This window comes from Oncorhynchus nerka, linkage group LG27, assembly GCF_034236695.1.
Source record: "Oncorhynchus nerka isolate Pitt River linkage group LG27, Oner_Uvic_2.0, whole genome shotgun sequence".
In the NCBI taxonomy this organism is placed as follows: Eukaryota; Metazoa; Chordata; class Actinopteri; order Salmoniformes; family Salmonidae; genus Oncorhynchus; species Oncorhynchus nerka.
The window spans coordinates 97,588,541-97,601,523 of record NC_088422.1 but is presented as its reverse complement, the minus strand read 5'-3'; the positions used below and the strand labels follow the sequence as shown (position 1 = coordinate 97,601,523).

At 54.9% G+C, this 12,983-nt stretch overlaps 1 protein-coding gene across 8 annotated transcripts in view; it reads left to right on the top strand.

The window, feature by feature from the left end:
* Positions 1-6,536: 6,536 nt before the first annotated feature.
* Positions 6,537-12,983, top strand: part of LOC135565403 (liprin-alpha-1-like) — a 45,088-nt gene continuing 38,641 nt past the window's right edge. For all 8 annotated transcript variants that reach the window (XM_065012403.1, XM_065012401.1, XM_065012404.1 and 5 more), the window contains exons 1-2: positions 6,537-6,687; positions 7,002-7,133. In XM_065012403.1, the coding sequence (XP_064868475.1) occupies positions 6,574-6,687; positions 7,002-7,133 (246 nt within the window). In that variant the 5' untranslated portion in view covers positions 6,537-6,573. The remainder of the gene's footprint in view (positions 6,688-7,001; positions 7,134-12,983) is intronic.

Sequence of the window (12,983 nt, the reverse complement as noted above, 5' to 3'; positions counted from 1 at the left end):
GCTCTGTTCCCTGTCCCTTGTCTCTGCTGCTACTGGTTGGCTGTACTGCTCTGTTCCCTGTCCCCTGTCTCTGCTGCTACTGGTTCACTGCTCTGTTCCCCTGTCCCTGGCTGCTACTGGTTGGCTGTACTGTTGTGTTGGTGTCTGGTTCTTGGCTGTACCTGCTCTGTGTTTGTGGGTAGATGGGCACCTCAACCCCCATAACTGTCTCTGCTAACATGAACCTGTGGTCCCCACTAAGCCTCTGACTGGGCCTTTTCAGGTCATTTGTCTTGCTATCTGAAAGCTCTGCTCCCACACCTCTGCTGGTGCATGGCCCTCTTCAACTTCTGTCCCCTGTCCTCTCACTGGCACCTAGTCCCAGTCCCCCCTCTTCCACTGTACTTCTCCAGTCCTCTCACTGGTTGGCACCCTAGTTCCCAGCCCTCTGCTCACTTCGGTTGGCTGTACTTCTCCTTGTCTCTCTCACTGGTTGGCTGTACTGCTCTGTTAGTCCAGCCCTCTTCAAGTGGCTGCTACTCCAGTCCTGGTGTTTGTGGGTCTCACACCTAACCCCTAACATGAACCCTCTTCAACTCTCTCCAGTCATTTGTATTGATCTCTCACACCTAGCCAGCCCCTCTTCAACTTCTCCAGTCCTCTCACACCTAGCCAGCCCTCTTCAACTTCTCCAGTCCTCTCACACCTAGCCAGCCCTCTTCAACTTCTCCAGTCCTCTCACACCTAGCCAGCCCTCTTCAACTTCTCCAGTCCTCCACACCTAGCCAGCCTTCAACTTCTCCAGTCCTCTCACACCTAGCCAGCCCTCTTCAACTTCTCCAGTCCTCTCACACTAGCCAGCCCTCTTCAACTTCTCCAGTCCTCTCACACCTAGCCAGCCCTCTTCAACTTCTCCAGTCCTCTCACACCTAGCCAGCCCTCTTCAACTTCTCAGTCCTCTCACACCTAGCCAGCTCCTCTTCAACTTCTCCAGTCCCCTCTCACACCTAGCCAGCCCTCTTCAACTTCTCCAGTCCTCCACACCTAGCCAGCCCTCTTCAACTTCTCCAGTCCTCTCACACCTAGCCAGCCCTCTTCAACTTCTCCAGTCCCTCTCACACCTAGCCAGCCTCTTCAACTTCTCCAGTCCTCTCACACCTAGCCAGCCCTCTTCAACCTCTCCAGTCATCTCACACACCTAGCCAGCCCTCTTCAACTTCTCAGCCAGCCCTCTTCAACTTCTCCAGTCCTCTCACACCTAGCCAGCCTCTTCAACTTCTCCAGTCCTCTCACACCTAGCCAGCCCTCTTCAACTTCTCCAGTCCTCTCACACCTAGCCAACTTCTCCAGTCCTCTCACACCTAGCCAGCCCTCTTCTCCAGTCCTCACACCTAGCCACACTTCTCCAGTCCTCTCACAGCCAGCCCTCTTCAACCTCTCCAGTCATCTCACACCTAGCCAGCCCTCTTCAACTTCTCCAGTCCTCTCACACCTAGCCAGCCCTCTTCAACTTCTCCAGTCATCTCACACCTAGCCAGCCCTCTTCAACTTCTCCAGTCCTCTCACACCTAGCCAGCCCTTCAACTTCTCCAGTCCTCTCACACCTAGCCAGCCCTCTTCAACTTCTCAGTCCTCTCACACCTAGCCAGCCCTCTTCAACTTCTCCAGTCCTCTTCAACTTCTCAGTCCTCTCACACTGCCAGCCCTCTTCAACTTCTCCAGTCCTCTCACACCTACCCAGCCCTCTTCAACTTCTCCAGTCCTCTCACACACCTAGCCAGCCCTCTTCAACTTCTCCAGTCCTCTCACACCTAGCCAGCCCTCTTCCAACTTCTCCAGTCATCTCACACCTAGCCAGCCCTCTTCAACTTCTCCAGTCATCTCACACCTCCTTCTTCTCAGTCCTCTCCCACCTAGCCAGCCCTCTTCAACTTCTCCAGTCCTCTCACACCTAGCCAGCCCTCTTCTTCTCCAGTCCTCTCACACCTAGCCAGCCCTCAACTTCTCCAGTCCTCTCACACCCAGCAGCCCTCTTCAACTTCTCCAGTCCCTCTCACACTAGCCAGCCCTCTTCCAAGTCTCTCACACCTCCAGTCCTCAACTTCTCCACACCTAGCCAGCCCTCTTCAACTTCTCCAGTCCTCTCACACCTAGCCAGCCCTCTTCAACTTCTCCAGTCCTCTCACACCCTAGCCCAGCCCCTCTTCAACTTCTCCAGTCCTCTCACACCTAGCCAGCCCTCTTCAACTTCTCCAGTCCTCTCACACCTAGCCAGCCCTCTTCAACTTCTCCAGTCCTCTCACACCTAGCCAGCCCTCTTCAACTCTCCAGTCCTCTTCACAGTCCTCTCACACCTAACTTCTCCAGTCCTCTCACCTAGCCAGCCCTCAACTTCTCCAGTCCTCTCACACCTAGCCAGCCCTCTTCAACTTCTCCAGTCCTCTCACACCTAGCCAGCCCTCTTCAACTTCTCCAGTCCTCTCACACCTAGCCAGCCCTCTTCAACTTCTCCAGTCCTCTCACACCTAGCCAGCCCTCTTCCAACTTCTCCAGTCCTCTCACACCTAGCCAGCCCTCTTCAACTTCTCCAGTCCTCTCACACCTAGCCAGCCCTCTTCAACTTCTCCAGTCCTCTCACACCTAGCCAGCCCTCTTCAACTTCTCCAGTCCTCTCACCTAGCCAGCCCTCTTCAACTTCTCCAGTCCTCTCACACCTAGCCAGCCCTCTTCAACTTCTCCAGTCCTCTCACACCTAGCCAGCCCTCTTCAACTTCTCCAGTCCTCTCACACCTAGCCAGCCCTCTTCAACTTCTCCAGTCCTCTCACACCTAGCCAGCCCTCTTCAACTTCTCCAGTCCTCTCACACCTAGCCAGCCCTCTTCAACTTCTCCAGTCCTCTCACACCTAGCCCTCTTCAACTTCTCCAGCCTCTTCAACTTCTCCAGTCCCCTCTCACCTAGCCAGCCCTCTTCAACTTCCCAGTCCTCTCACACCTAGCCAGCCCTCTTCAACTTCTCCAGTCCTCTCACACCCAGCCAGCCCTCCTTCAACTTCTCCAGTCCTCTCACACCTAGCCAGCCCTCTTCAGCACTCCAGTCATCTCACACCTAGCCAGCCCTCTTCCTTCTCAGTCCTCTCACCTAGCCAGCCCTCTTCAACTTCTCCAGTCCTCTCACACTAGCCAGCCCTCTTCAACTTCTCCAGTCCTCACACCTAGCCAGCCCTCTTCAACTTCTCCAGTCCTCTCACACTCCAGCCTCTTCCTTCTCAGTCCTCACCTGACCCAGCCCTCTTCAACTTCTCAGTCCTCTCACAGTCCTCTTCAACTTCTCCAGTCCTCACACTGACCCAGCCCTCTTCAACTTCTCCAGTCCTCTCACACCTAGCCAGCCCTCTTCAGCTTCTCCAGTCCTCTCACATGAGCCAGCCCTCTTCTCCAGTCATCTACCCAGCCAGCCCTCTTCAACTTCCAGTCCTCTCACACCTAGCCAGCTCTTCAACTTCTCCAGTCCTCTCACACCTAGCCAGCCCTCTTCAACTTCTCCAGTCCTTCACACCTAGCCAGCCCTCTTCAACTTCTCCAGTCCTCTCACACCTAGCCAGCCCTCTTCACTTCTCCAGTCCTCTCACCTAGCCAGTCAACTTCTCCAGTCATCTCACCCTAGCCAGCCCTCTTCAACTTCTCAGTCCTCTCACACCTAGCCAGCCCTCTTCAACTTTCCAGTCCTCACACCTAGCCAGCCCTCTTCAACTTCTCCAGTCCTCTCACACCTAGCCAGCCCTCTTCAACTTCTCCAGTCCTCTTCACACTCACACCTACCCAGCCCTCTTCAACTTCTCCAGTCCTCTCACACTGAGCCAGCCCTCTTCAACTTCTCCAGTCCTCTCACCTAGCCAGCCCTCTTCACTCCAGACCTAGCCAGCCCTCTTCAACTTCTCCAGTCCTCACACCCTGACCCAGCCCTCTTCAACTTCTCCAGTCCTCTCACACTGAGCCAGCCCTCTTCAACTTCTCCAGTCCTCTCACACTGACTCCAGCCCTCTTCAACTTCTCCAGTCCCCTTCTCACCACCTAGCTTCAGCCCAGTCCTCTCAACTTCTTCCAGTCCTCTCCACACCTAGCCAGCCCTCTTCAACTTCTCCAGTCCTCTCACACCTAGCCAGCCCTCTTCAACTTCTCCAGTCCTCTCACCTAGCCAGCCCTCTTCAACTTCTCCAGTCCCTCACACTGAGCCAGCCCTCTTCAACTTCTCCAGTCCTCTCACACTGACCCAGCCCTCTTCAACTTCTCCAGTCCTCTCACACCTAGCCAGCCCTCTTCAACTTCTCCAGTCCCTCTCACACCTAGCCAGCCCTCTTCAACTTCTCCAGTCCTCTCACACCTAGCCAGCCCTCTTCAACTTCTCCAGTCCTCTCACCTAGCCAGCCCTCTTCAACTTCTCCAGTCCTCTCACACCCTAGCCAGCCCTCTTCAACTTCTCCAGTCCTCTCACACCTAGCCAGCCCTCTTCAACTTCTCCAGTCCTCTCACACCTAGCCAGCCCTCTTCAACTTCTCCAGTCCTCTCACACCTAGCCAGCCCTCTTCAACTTCTCCAGTCCTCTCACACCTAGCCAGCCCTCTTCAACTTCTCCAGTCCTCTCACACCTAGCCAGCCCTCTTCAACTTCTCCAGTCCTCTCACACTAGCCAGCCCTCTTCAACTTCTCCAGTCCTCTCACACTAGCCAGCCCTCTTCAACTTCTCCAGTCCTCTCACACCTAGCCAGCCCTCTTCAACTTCTCCAGTCCTCTCACACTGACCCAGCCCTCTTCAACTTCTCCAGTCCTCTCACACTGACCCAGCCCTCTTCAACTTCTCCAGTCCTCTCACACTGACCCAGCCCTCTTCAACTTCTCCAGTCCTCTCACACTGACCCAGCCCTCTTCAACTTCTCCAGTCCTCTCACACTGACCCAGCCCTCTTCAACTTCTCCAGTCCTCTCACACTGACCCAGCCCTCTTCAACTTCTCCAGTCCTCTCACACTGACCCAGCCCTCTTCAACTTCTCCAGTCCTCTCACACTGACCCAGCCCTCTTCAACTTCTCCAGTCCTCTCACACTGACCCAGCCCTCTTCAACTTCTCCAGTCCTCTCACACCTAGCCAGCCCTCTTCAACTTCTCCAGTCCTCTCACACTGACCCAGCCCTCTTCAACTTCTCCAGTCCTCTCACACCTAGCCAGCCCTCTTCAACTTCTCCAGTCCTCTCACACCTAGCCAGCCCTCTTCAACTTCTCCAGTCCTCTCACACTGACCCAGCCCTCTTCAACTTCTCCAGTCCTCTCACACTGACCCAGCCCTCTTCAACTCTCTCCAGTCCTCTTCACTTCTCCCCTCCCACTGCCAGCCCTCTTCAACTTCTCCAGTCCTCTCACACTGAGCCAGCCCTCTTCAACTTCTCCAGTCCTCTCACACTGACCCAGCCCTCTTCAACTTCTCCAGTCCTCTCACACTGACCCAGCCCTCTTCAACTTCTCCAGTCCTCTCACACTGACCCAGCCCTCTTCAACTTCTCCAGTCCTCTCACACTGAGCCAGCCCTCTTCAACTTCTCCAGTCCTCTCACACCTAGCCAGCCCTCTTCAACTTCTCCAGTCCTCTCACACTGACCCAGCCCTCTTCAACCTCTCCAGTCCTCTCACACTGACCCAGCCCTCTTCAACCTCTCCAGTCCTCTCACACTGACCCAGCCCTCTTCAACTTCTCCAGTCCTCTCACTGACCTAGCCAGCCCTCTTCAACTTCTCCAGTCCTCTCACACCTAGCCAGCCCTCTTCAACCTCTCCAGTCCTCTCACACTGACCCAGCCCTCTTCAACTTCTCCAGTCCTCTCACACTGACCCAGCCCTCTTCAACTTCTCCAGTCCTCTCACACCTAGCCAGCCCTCTTCAACCTCTCCAGTCCTCTCACACTGACCCAGCCCTCTTCAACTTCTCCAGTCCTCTCACACTGACCCAGCCCTCTTCAACTCTCCAGTCCTCTCACACTGACCCAGCCCTCTTCAACCTCTCCAGTCCTCTCACACTGACCCAGCCCTCTTCAACCTCTCCAGTCCTCTCACACTGACCCAGCCCTCTTCCTCTCCAGTCCTCTCACACTGACCCAGCCCTCTTCAACCTCTCCAGTCCTCTCACACTGACCCAGCCCAGCCCTTCAACCTCTCCAGTCACACTGACCCAGCCCTCTTCAACCTCCAGTCCCTCACACTGACCCAGCCCTCTTCAACCTCTCCAGTCCTCTCACACTGACCCAGCCCTCTTCAACCTCTCCAGTCCTCTCACACTGACCCAGTCCTCTCACACACTGACCCAGCCCTCTTCAACTTCTCCAGTCCTCTCACACTGACCCAGCCCTCTTTCAGTCCTTCTGACCCAGCCCTCTTCAACCTCTCCAGTCCTCTCACACTGACCCAGCCCTCTTCAACCTCTCCAGTCCTCTCACACTGACCCAGCCCTCTTCAACCTCTCCAGTCCTCTCACACTGACCCAGCCCTCTCAGATCTAATTCCTAAAGGGTTAGAGGTTTAGGTTTGGGAATGTTTGTGTTTTTGCAAGTATGAGGTGTTTGACTCTGTCTGTCCCGCAGGCGGAGGAGCGTCATGGCAACGTGGAGGAGAGGGTGAGGCAGATGGAGGCTCAGCTGGAGGAGAAGAACCAGGAACTGCTCAGGGTAAGACAGATGGGGTCAAAGGTCATCTGGCTGGCAGTCAGTCAGTCTGTGTTGTTGGGCAGACATTGTTTACAGATGTGGTCATTGGACTGTCTTTAATTATCATTGTACTTTCATTGTAGACAATATATTCATTCTCATTCAAATAAGTCAGTGAAGATTTTACCTCATACAACCGAAAGATCCATTAATGAACAGAAAATGGAAAGAAAACAATTAAAATGTGTGTTGTAAAATGTTTCCTGTCATAAAGGAAGCGGTAGTTTTTCCTGCTCTGTCTGGGAGCTCTTCTGATTAGCGTTTGTGTTGTGAAGGCGCGCCAGAGGGAGAAGATGAACGAGGAGCACAACAGGCGTCTGTCGGAGACGGTGGACAAGCTGCTGTCAGAGTCCAACGAGAGGCTACAGCTTCACCTCAAGGAGAGGATGTCTGCCCTAGAGGACAAGGTGGGTGGGTTAGGCTACAGCTTCACCTCAAGGAGAGGATGTCTGCCCTAGAGGAAAAGGTGGGTGGGTTAGGCTACAGCTTCACCTCAAGGAGAGGATGTCTGCCCTAGAGGAAAAGGCGGGTGGGTTAGGCTACAGCTTCACCTCAAGGAGAGGATGTCTGCCCTAGAGGACAAGGTGGGTGGGTTAGGCTACAGCTTCACCTCAAGGAGAGGATGTCTGCCCTAGAGGACAAGGTGGGTGGGTTAGGCTACAGCTTCACCTCAAGGAGAGGATGTCTGCCCTAGAGGACAAGGTGGGTTAGGCTACAGCTTCACCTCAAGGAGAGGATGTCTGCCCTAGAGGACAAGGTGGGTGGGTTAGGGTACAGCTTCACCTCAAGGAGAGGATGTCTGCCCTAGAGGACAAGGTGGGTGGGTTAGGTTACAGCTTCACCTCAAGGAGAGGATGTCTGCCCTAGAGGACAAGGTGGGTGGGTTAGGCTACAGCTTCACCTCAAGGAGAGGATGTCTGCCCTAGAGGACAAGGTGGGTGGGTTAGGCTACAGCTTCACCTCAAGGAGAGGATGTCTGCCCTAGAGGACAAGGTGGGTGGGTTAGGCTACAGCTTCACCTCAAGGAGAGGATGTCTGCCCTAGAGGACAAGGTGGGTGGGTTAGGCTACAGCTTCACCTCAAGGAGAGGATGTCTGCCCTAGAGGACAAGGTGGGTGGGTTAAAGCTTCACCTCAAGGAGAGGATGTCTGCCCTAGAGGACAAGGTGGGTGGGTTAGGGTACAGCTTCACCTCAAGGAGAGGATGTCTGCCCTAGAGGACAAGGTGGGTGGGTTAGGTTACAGCTTCACCTCAAGGAGAGGATGTCTGCCCTAGAGGACAAGGTGGGTGGGTTAGGTTACAGCTTCACCTCAAGGAGAGGATGTCTGCCCTAGAGGACAAGGTGGGTGGGTTAGGCTACAGCTTCACCTCAAGGAGAGGATGTCTGCCCTAGAGGACAAGGTGGGTGGGTTAGGTTACAGCTTCACCTCAAGGAGAGGATGTCTGCCCTAGAGGACAAGGTGGGTGGGTTAGGTTACTGCTTCCCCTCAAGGAGAGGATGTCTGCCCTAGAGGACAAGGTGGGTGGGTGGGTTACAGCTTCACCTCAAGGAGAGGTTGTCTGCCCTAGAGGACAAGGTGGGTGGGTGGGTTAGGTTACAGCTTCACCTCAAGGAGAGGATGTCTGCCCTAGAGGACAAGGTGGGTGGGTTAGGCTACAGCTTCACCTCAAGGAGAGGATGTCTGCCCTAGAGGACAAGGTGGGTGGGTTAGGCTACAGCTTCACCTCAAGGAGAGGATGTCTGCCCTAGAGGACAAGGTGGGTGGGTTAAAGCTTCACCTCAAGGAGAGGATGTCTGCCCTAGAGGACAAGGTGGGTGGGGGTTACAGCTTCACCTCAAGGAGAGGATGTCTGCCCTAGAGGACAAGGTGGGTGGGTTAGGCTACAGCTTCACCTCAAGGAGAGGATGTCTGCCCTAGAGGACAAGGTGGGTGGGTTAGGTTACAGCTTCACCTCAAGGAGAGGATGTCTGCCCTAGAGGACAAGGTGGGTGGGTTAGGTTACAGCTTCACCTCAAGGAGAGGATGTCTGCCCTAGAGGACAAGGTGGGTGGGTGGGTTAGGTTACAGCTTCACCTCAAGGAGAGGATGTCTGCCCTAGAGGACAAGGTGGGTGGGTTAGGTTACAGCTTCACCTCAAGGAGAGGATGTCTGCCCTAGAGGACAAGGTGGGTGGGTTAGGTTACAGCTTCACCTCAAGGAGAGGATGTCTGCCCTAGAGGACAAGGTGGGTGGGTGGGTTAGGTTACAGCTTCACCTCAAGGAGAGGATGTCTGCCCTAGAGGACAAGGTGGGTGGGTTAGGCTACAGCTTCACCTCAAGGAGAGGATGTCTGCCCTAGAGGACAAGGTGGGTGGGTGGGTGGGTTAGGTTACAGCTTCACCTCAAGGAGAGGATGTCTGCCCTAGAGGACAAGGTGGGTGGGTGGGTTAAGCTTCACCTCAAGGAGAGGATGTCTGCCCTAGAGGACAAGGTGGGTGGGTTAGGTTACAGCTTCACCTCAAGGAGAGGATGTCTGCCCTAGAGGACAAGGTGGGTGGTTAGGTTAAAGCTTCACCTCAAGGAGAGGATGTCTGCCCTAGAGGACAAGGTGGGTGGGTTAGGCTACAGCTTCACCTCAAGGAGAGGATGTCTGCCCTAGAGGACAAGGTGGGTGGGTTAGGTTACAGCTTCACCTCAAGGAGAGGATGTCTGCCCTAGAGGACAAGGTGGGTGGGTTAGGCTACAGCTTCACCTCAAGGAGAGGATGTCTGCCCTAGAGGACAAGGTGGGTGGGTTAGGTTACAGCTTCACCTCAAGGAGAGGATGTCTGCCCTAGAGGACAAGGTGGGTGGGTTAGGCTACAGCTTCACCTCAAGGAGAGGATGTCTGCCCTAGAGGAAAAGGTGGGTGGGTTAGGTTACAGCTTCACCTCAAGGAGAGGATGTCTGCCCTAGAGGACAAGGTGGGTGGGTTAGGCTACAGCTTCACCTCAAGGAGAGGATGTCTGCCCTAGAGGACAAGGTGGGTGGGTTAGGCTACAGCTTCACCTCAAGGAGAGGATGTCTGCCCTAGAGGACAAGGTGGGTGGGTTAGGCTACAGCTTCACCTCAAGGAGAGGATGTCTGCCCTAGAGGACAAGGTGGGTGGGTTAGGCTACAGCTTCACCTCAAGGAGAGGATGTCTGCCCTAGAGGACAAGGTGGGTGGGTTAGGCTACAGCTTCACCTCAAGGAGAGGATGTCTGCCCTAGAGGACAAGGTGGGTGGGTTAGGCTACAGCTTCACCTCAAGGAGAGGATGTCTGCCCTAGAGGACAAGGTGGGTGGGTTAAAGCTTCACCTCAAGGAGAGGATGTCTGCCCTAGAGGACAAGGTGGGTGGGTTAAAGCTTCACCTCAAGGAGAGGATGTCTGCCCTAGAGGACAAGGTGGGTGGGTTAGGTACAGCTTCACCTCAAGGAGAGGATGTCTGCCCTAGAGGACAAGGTGGGTGGGTTAGGTTACAGCTTCACCTCAAGGAGAGGATGTCTGCCCTAGAGGACAAGGTGGGTGGGTTAGGTTACAGCTTCACCTCAAGGAGAGGATGTCTGCCCTAGAGGACAAGGTGGGTGGGTTAGGCTACAGCTTCACCTCAAGGAGAGGATGTCTGCCCTAGAGGACAAGGTGGGTGGGTTAGGTTACAGCTTCACCTCAAGGAGAGGATGTCTGCCCTAGAGGACAAGGTGGGTGGGTGGGTTACAGCTTCACCTCAAGGAGAGGATGTCTGCCCTAGAGGACAAGGTGGGTGGGGTTAGGTTACAGCTTCACCTCAAGGAGAGGATGTCTGCCCTAGAGGACAAGGTGGGTGGGTTAGGTTACAGCTTCACCTCAAGGAGAGGATGTCTGCCCTAGAGGACAAGGTGGGTGGGTTAGGCTACAGCTTCACCTCAAGGAGAGGATGTCTGCCCTAGAGGACAAGGTGGGTGGGGGTTACAGCTTCACCTCAAGGAGAGGATGTCTGCCCTAGAGGACAAGGTGGGTGGGTTAAAGCTTCACCTCAAGGAGAGGATGTCTGCCCTAGAGGACAAGGTGGGTGGGTTAGGCTACAGCTTCACCTCAAGGAGAGGATGTCTGCCCTAGAGGACAAGGTGGGTGGGTTAGGTTACAGCTTCACCTCAAGGAGAGGATGTCTGCCCTAGAGGACAAGGTGGGTGGGTTGGGTTACAGCTTCACCTCAAGGAGAGGATGTCTGCCCTAGAGGACAAGGTGGGTGGGTGGGTTAGGTTACAGCTTCACCTCAAGGAGAGGATGTCTGCCCTAGAGGACAAGGGTGGGTGGGTTAGGCTACAGCTTCACCTCAAGGAGAGGATGTCTGCCCTAGAGGACAAGGTGGGTGGGTTAGGTTACAGCTTCACCTCAAGGAGAGGATGTCTGCCCTAGAGGACAAGGTGGGTGGGTGGGTTAGGTTACAGCTTCACCTCAAGGAGAGGATGTCTGCCCTAGAGGACAAGGTGGGTGGGTTAGGCTACAGCTTCACCTCAAGGAGAGGATGTCTGCCCTAGAGGACAAGGTGGGTGGGGTGGGTTAGGTTACAGCTTCACCTCAAGGAGAGGATGTCTGCCCTAGAGGACAAGGTGGGTGGGTTAAAGCTTCACCTCAAGGAGAGGATGTCTGCCCTAGAGGACAAGGTGGGTGGGTTAGGTTACAGCTTCACCTCAAGGAGAGGATGTCTGCCCTAGAGGACAAGGTGGGTGGGTTAAAGCTTCACCACAAGGAGAGGATGTCTGCCCTAGAGGACAAGGTGGGTGGGTTAGGCTACAGCTTCACCTCAAGGAGAGGATGTCTGCCCTAGAGGACAAGGTGGGTGGGTTAGGTTACAGCTTCACCTCAAGGAGAGGATGTCTGCCCTAGAGGACAAGGTGGGTGGGTTAAAGCTTCACCTCAAGGAGAGGATGTCTGCCCTAGAGGACAAGGTGGGTGGGTTAGGCTACAGCTTCACCTCAAGGAGAGGATGTCTGCCCTAGAGGACAAGGTGGGTGGGTTGGGTTACAGCTTCACCTCAAGGAGAGGATGTCTGCCCTAGAGGACAAGGTGGGTGGGTGGGTTAGGTCTACAGCTTCACCTCAAGGAGAGGATGTCTGCCCTAGAGGACAAGGTGGGTGGGTTAGGTTACAGCTTCACCTCAAGGAGAGGATGTCTGCCCTAGAGGACAAGGTGGGTGGGTTAGGTTACAGCTTCCCCTCAAGGAGAGGATGTCTGCCCTAGAGGACAAGGTGGGTGGGTTAGGTTACAGCTTCACCTCAAGGAGAGGATGTCTGCCCTAGAGGACAAGGTGGGTGGGTGGGGGTTACAGCTTCACCTCAAGGAGAGGATGTCTGCCCTAGAGGACAAGGTGGGTGGGTGGGTTAAAGCTTCACCTCAAGGAGAGGATGTCTGCCCTAGAGGACAAGGTGGGTGGGATGTACAGCTTCACCTCAAGGAGAGGATGTCTGCCCTAGAGGATAAGGTGGGTGGGTTAAAGCTTCACCTCAAGGAGAGGATGTCTGCCCTAGAGGACAAGGTGGGTGGGTTAGGCTACAGCTTCACCTCAAGGAGAGGATGTCTGCCCTAGAGGACAAGGTGGGTGGGTTAGGTTACAGCTTCACCTCAAGGAGAGGATGTCTGCCCTAGAGGACAAGGTGGGTGGGTTAGGTTACAGCTTCACCTCAAGGAGAGGATGTCTGCCCTAGAGGACAAGGTGGGTGGGTGGGTTAGGTTACAGCTTCACCTCAAGGAGAGGATGTCTGCCCTAGAGGACAAGGTGGGTGGGTTAGGCTACAGCTTCACCTCAAGGAGAGGATGTCTGCCCTAGAGGACAAGGTGGGTGGGTTAGGCTACAGCTTCACCTCAAGGAGAGGATGTCTGCCCTAGAGGACAAGGTGGGTGGGTTAAAGCTTCACCTCAAGGAGAGGATGTCTGCCCTAGAGGACAAGGTGGGTGGGTTAGGCTACAGCTTCACCTCAAGGAGAGGATGTCTGCCCTAGAGGACAAGGTGGGTGGGTTAGGTTACAGCTTCACCTCAAGGAGAGGATGTCTGCCCTAGAGGACAAGGTGGGTGGGTTAGGTTACAGCTTCACCTCAAGGAGAGGATGTCTGCCCTAGAGGACAAGGTGGGTGGGTTAGGTTACAGCTTCACCTCAAGGAGAGGATGTCTGCCCTAGAGGACAAGGTGGGTGGGTTAGGCTACAGCTTCACCTCAAGGAGAGGATGTCTGCCCTAGAGGACAAGGTGGGTGGGTTAGGTTACAGCTTCACCTCAAGGA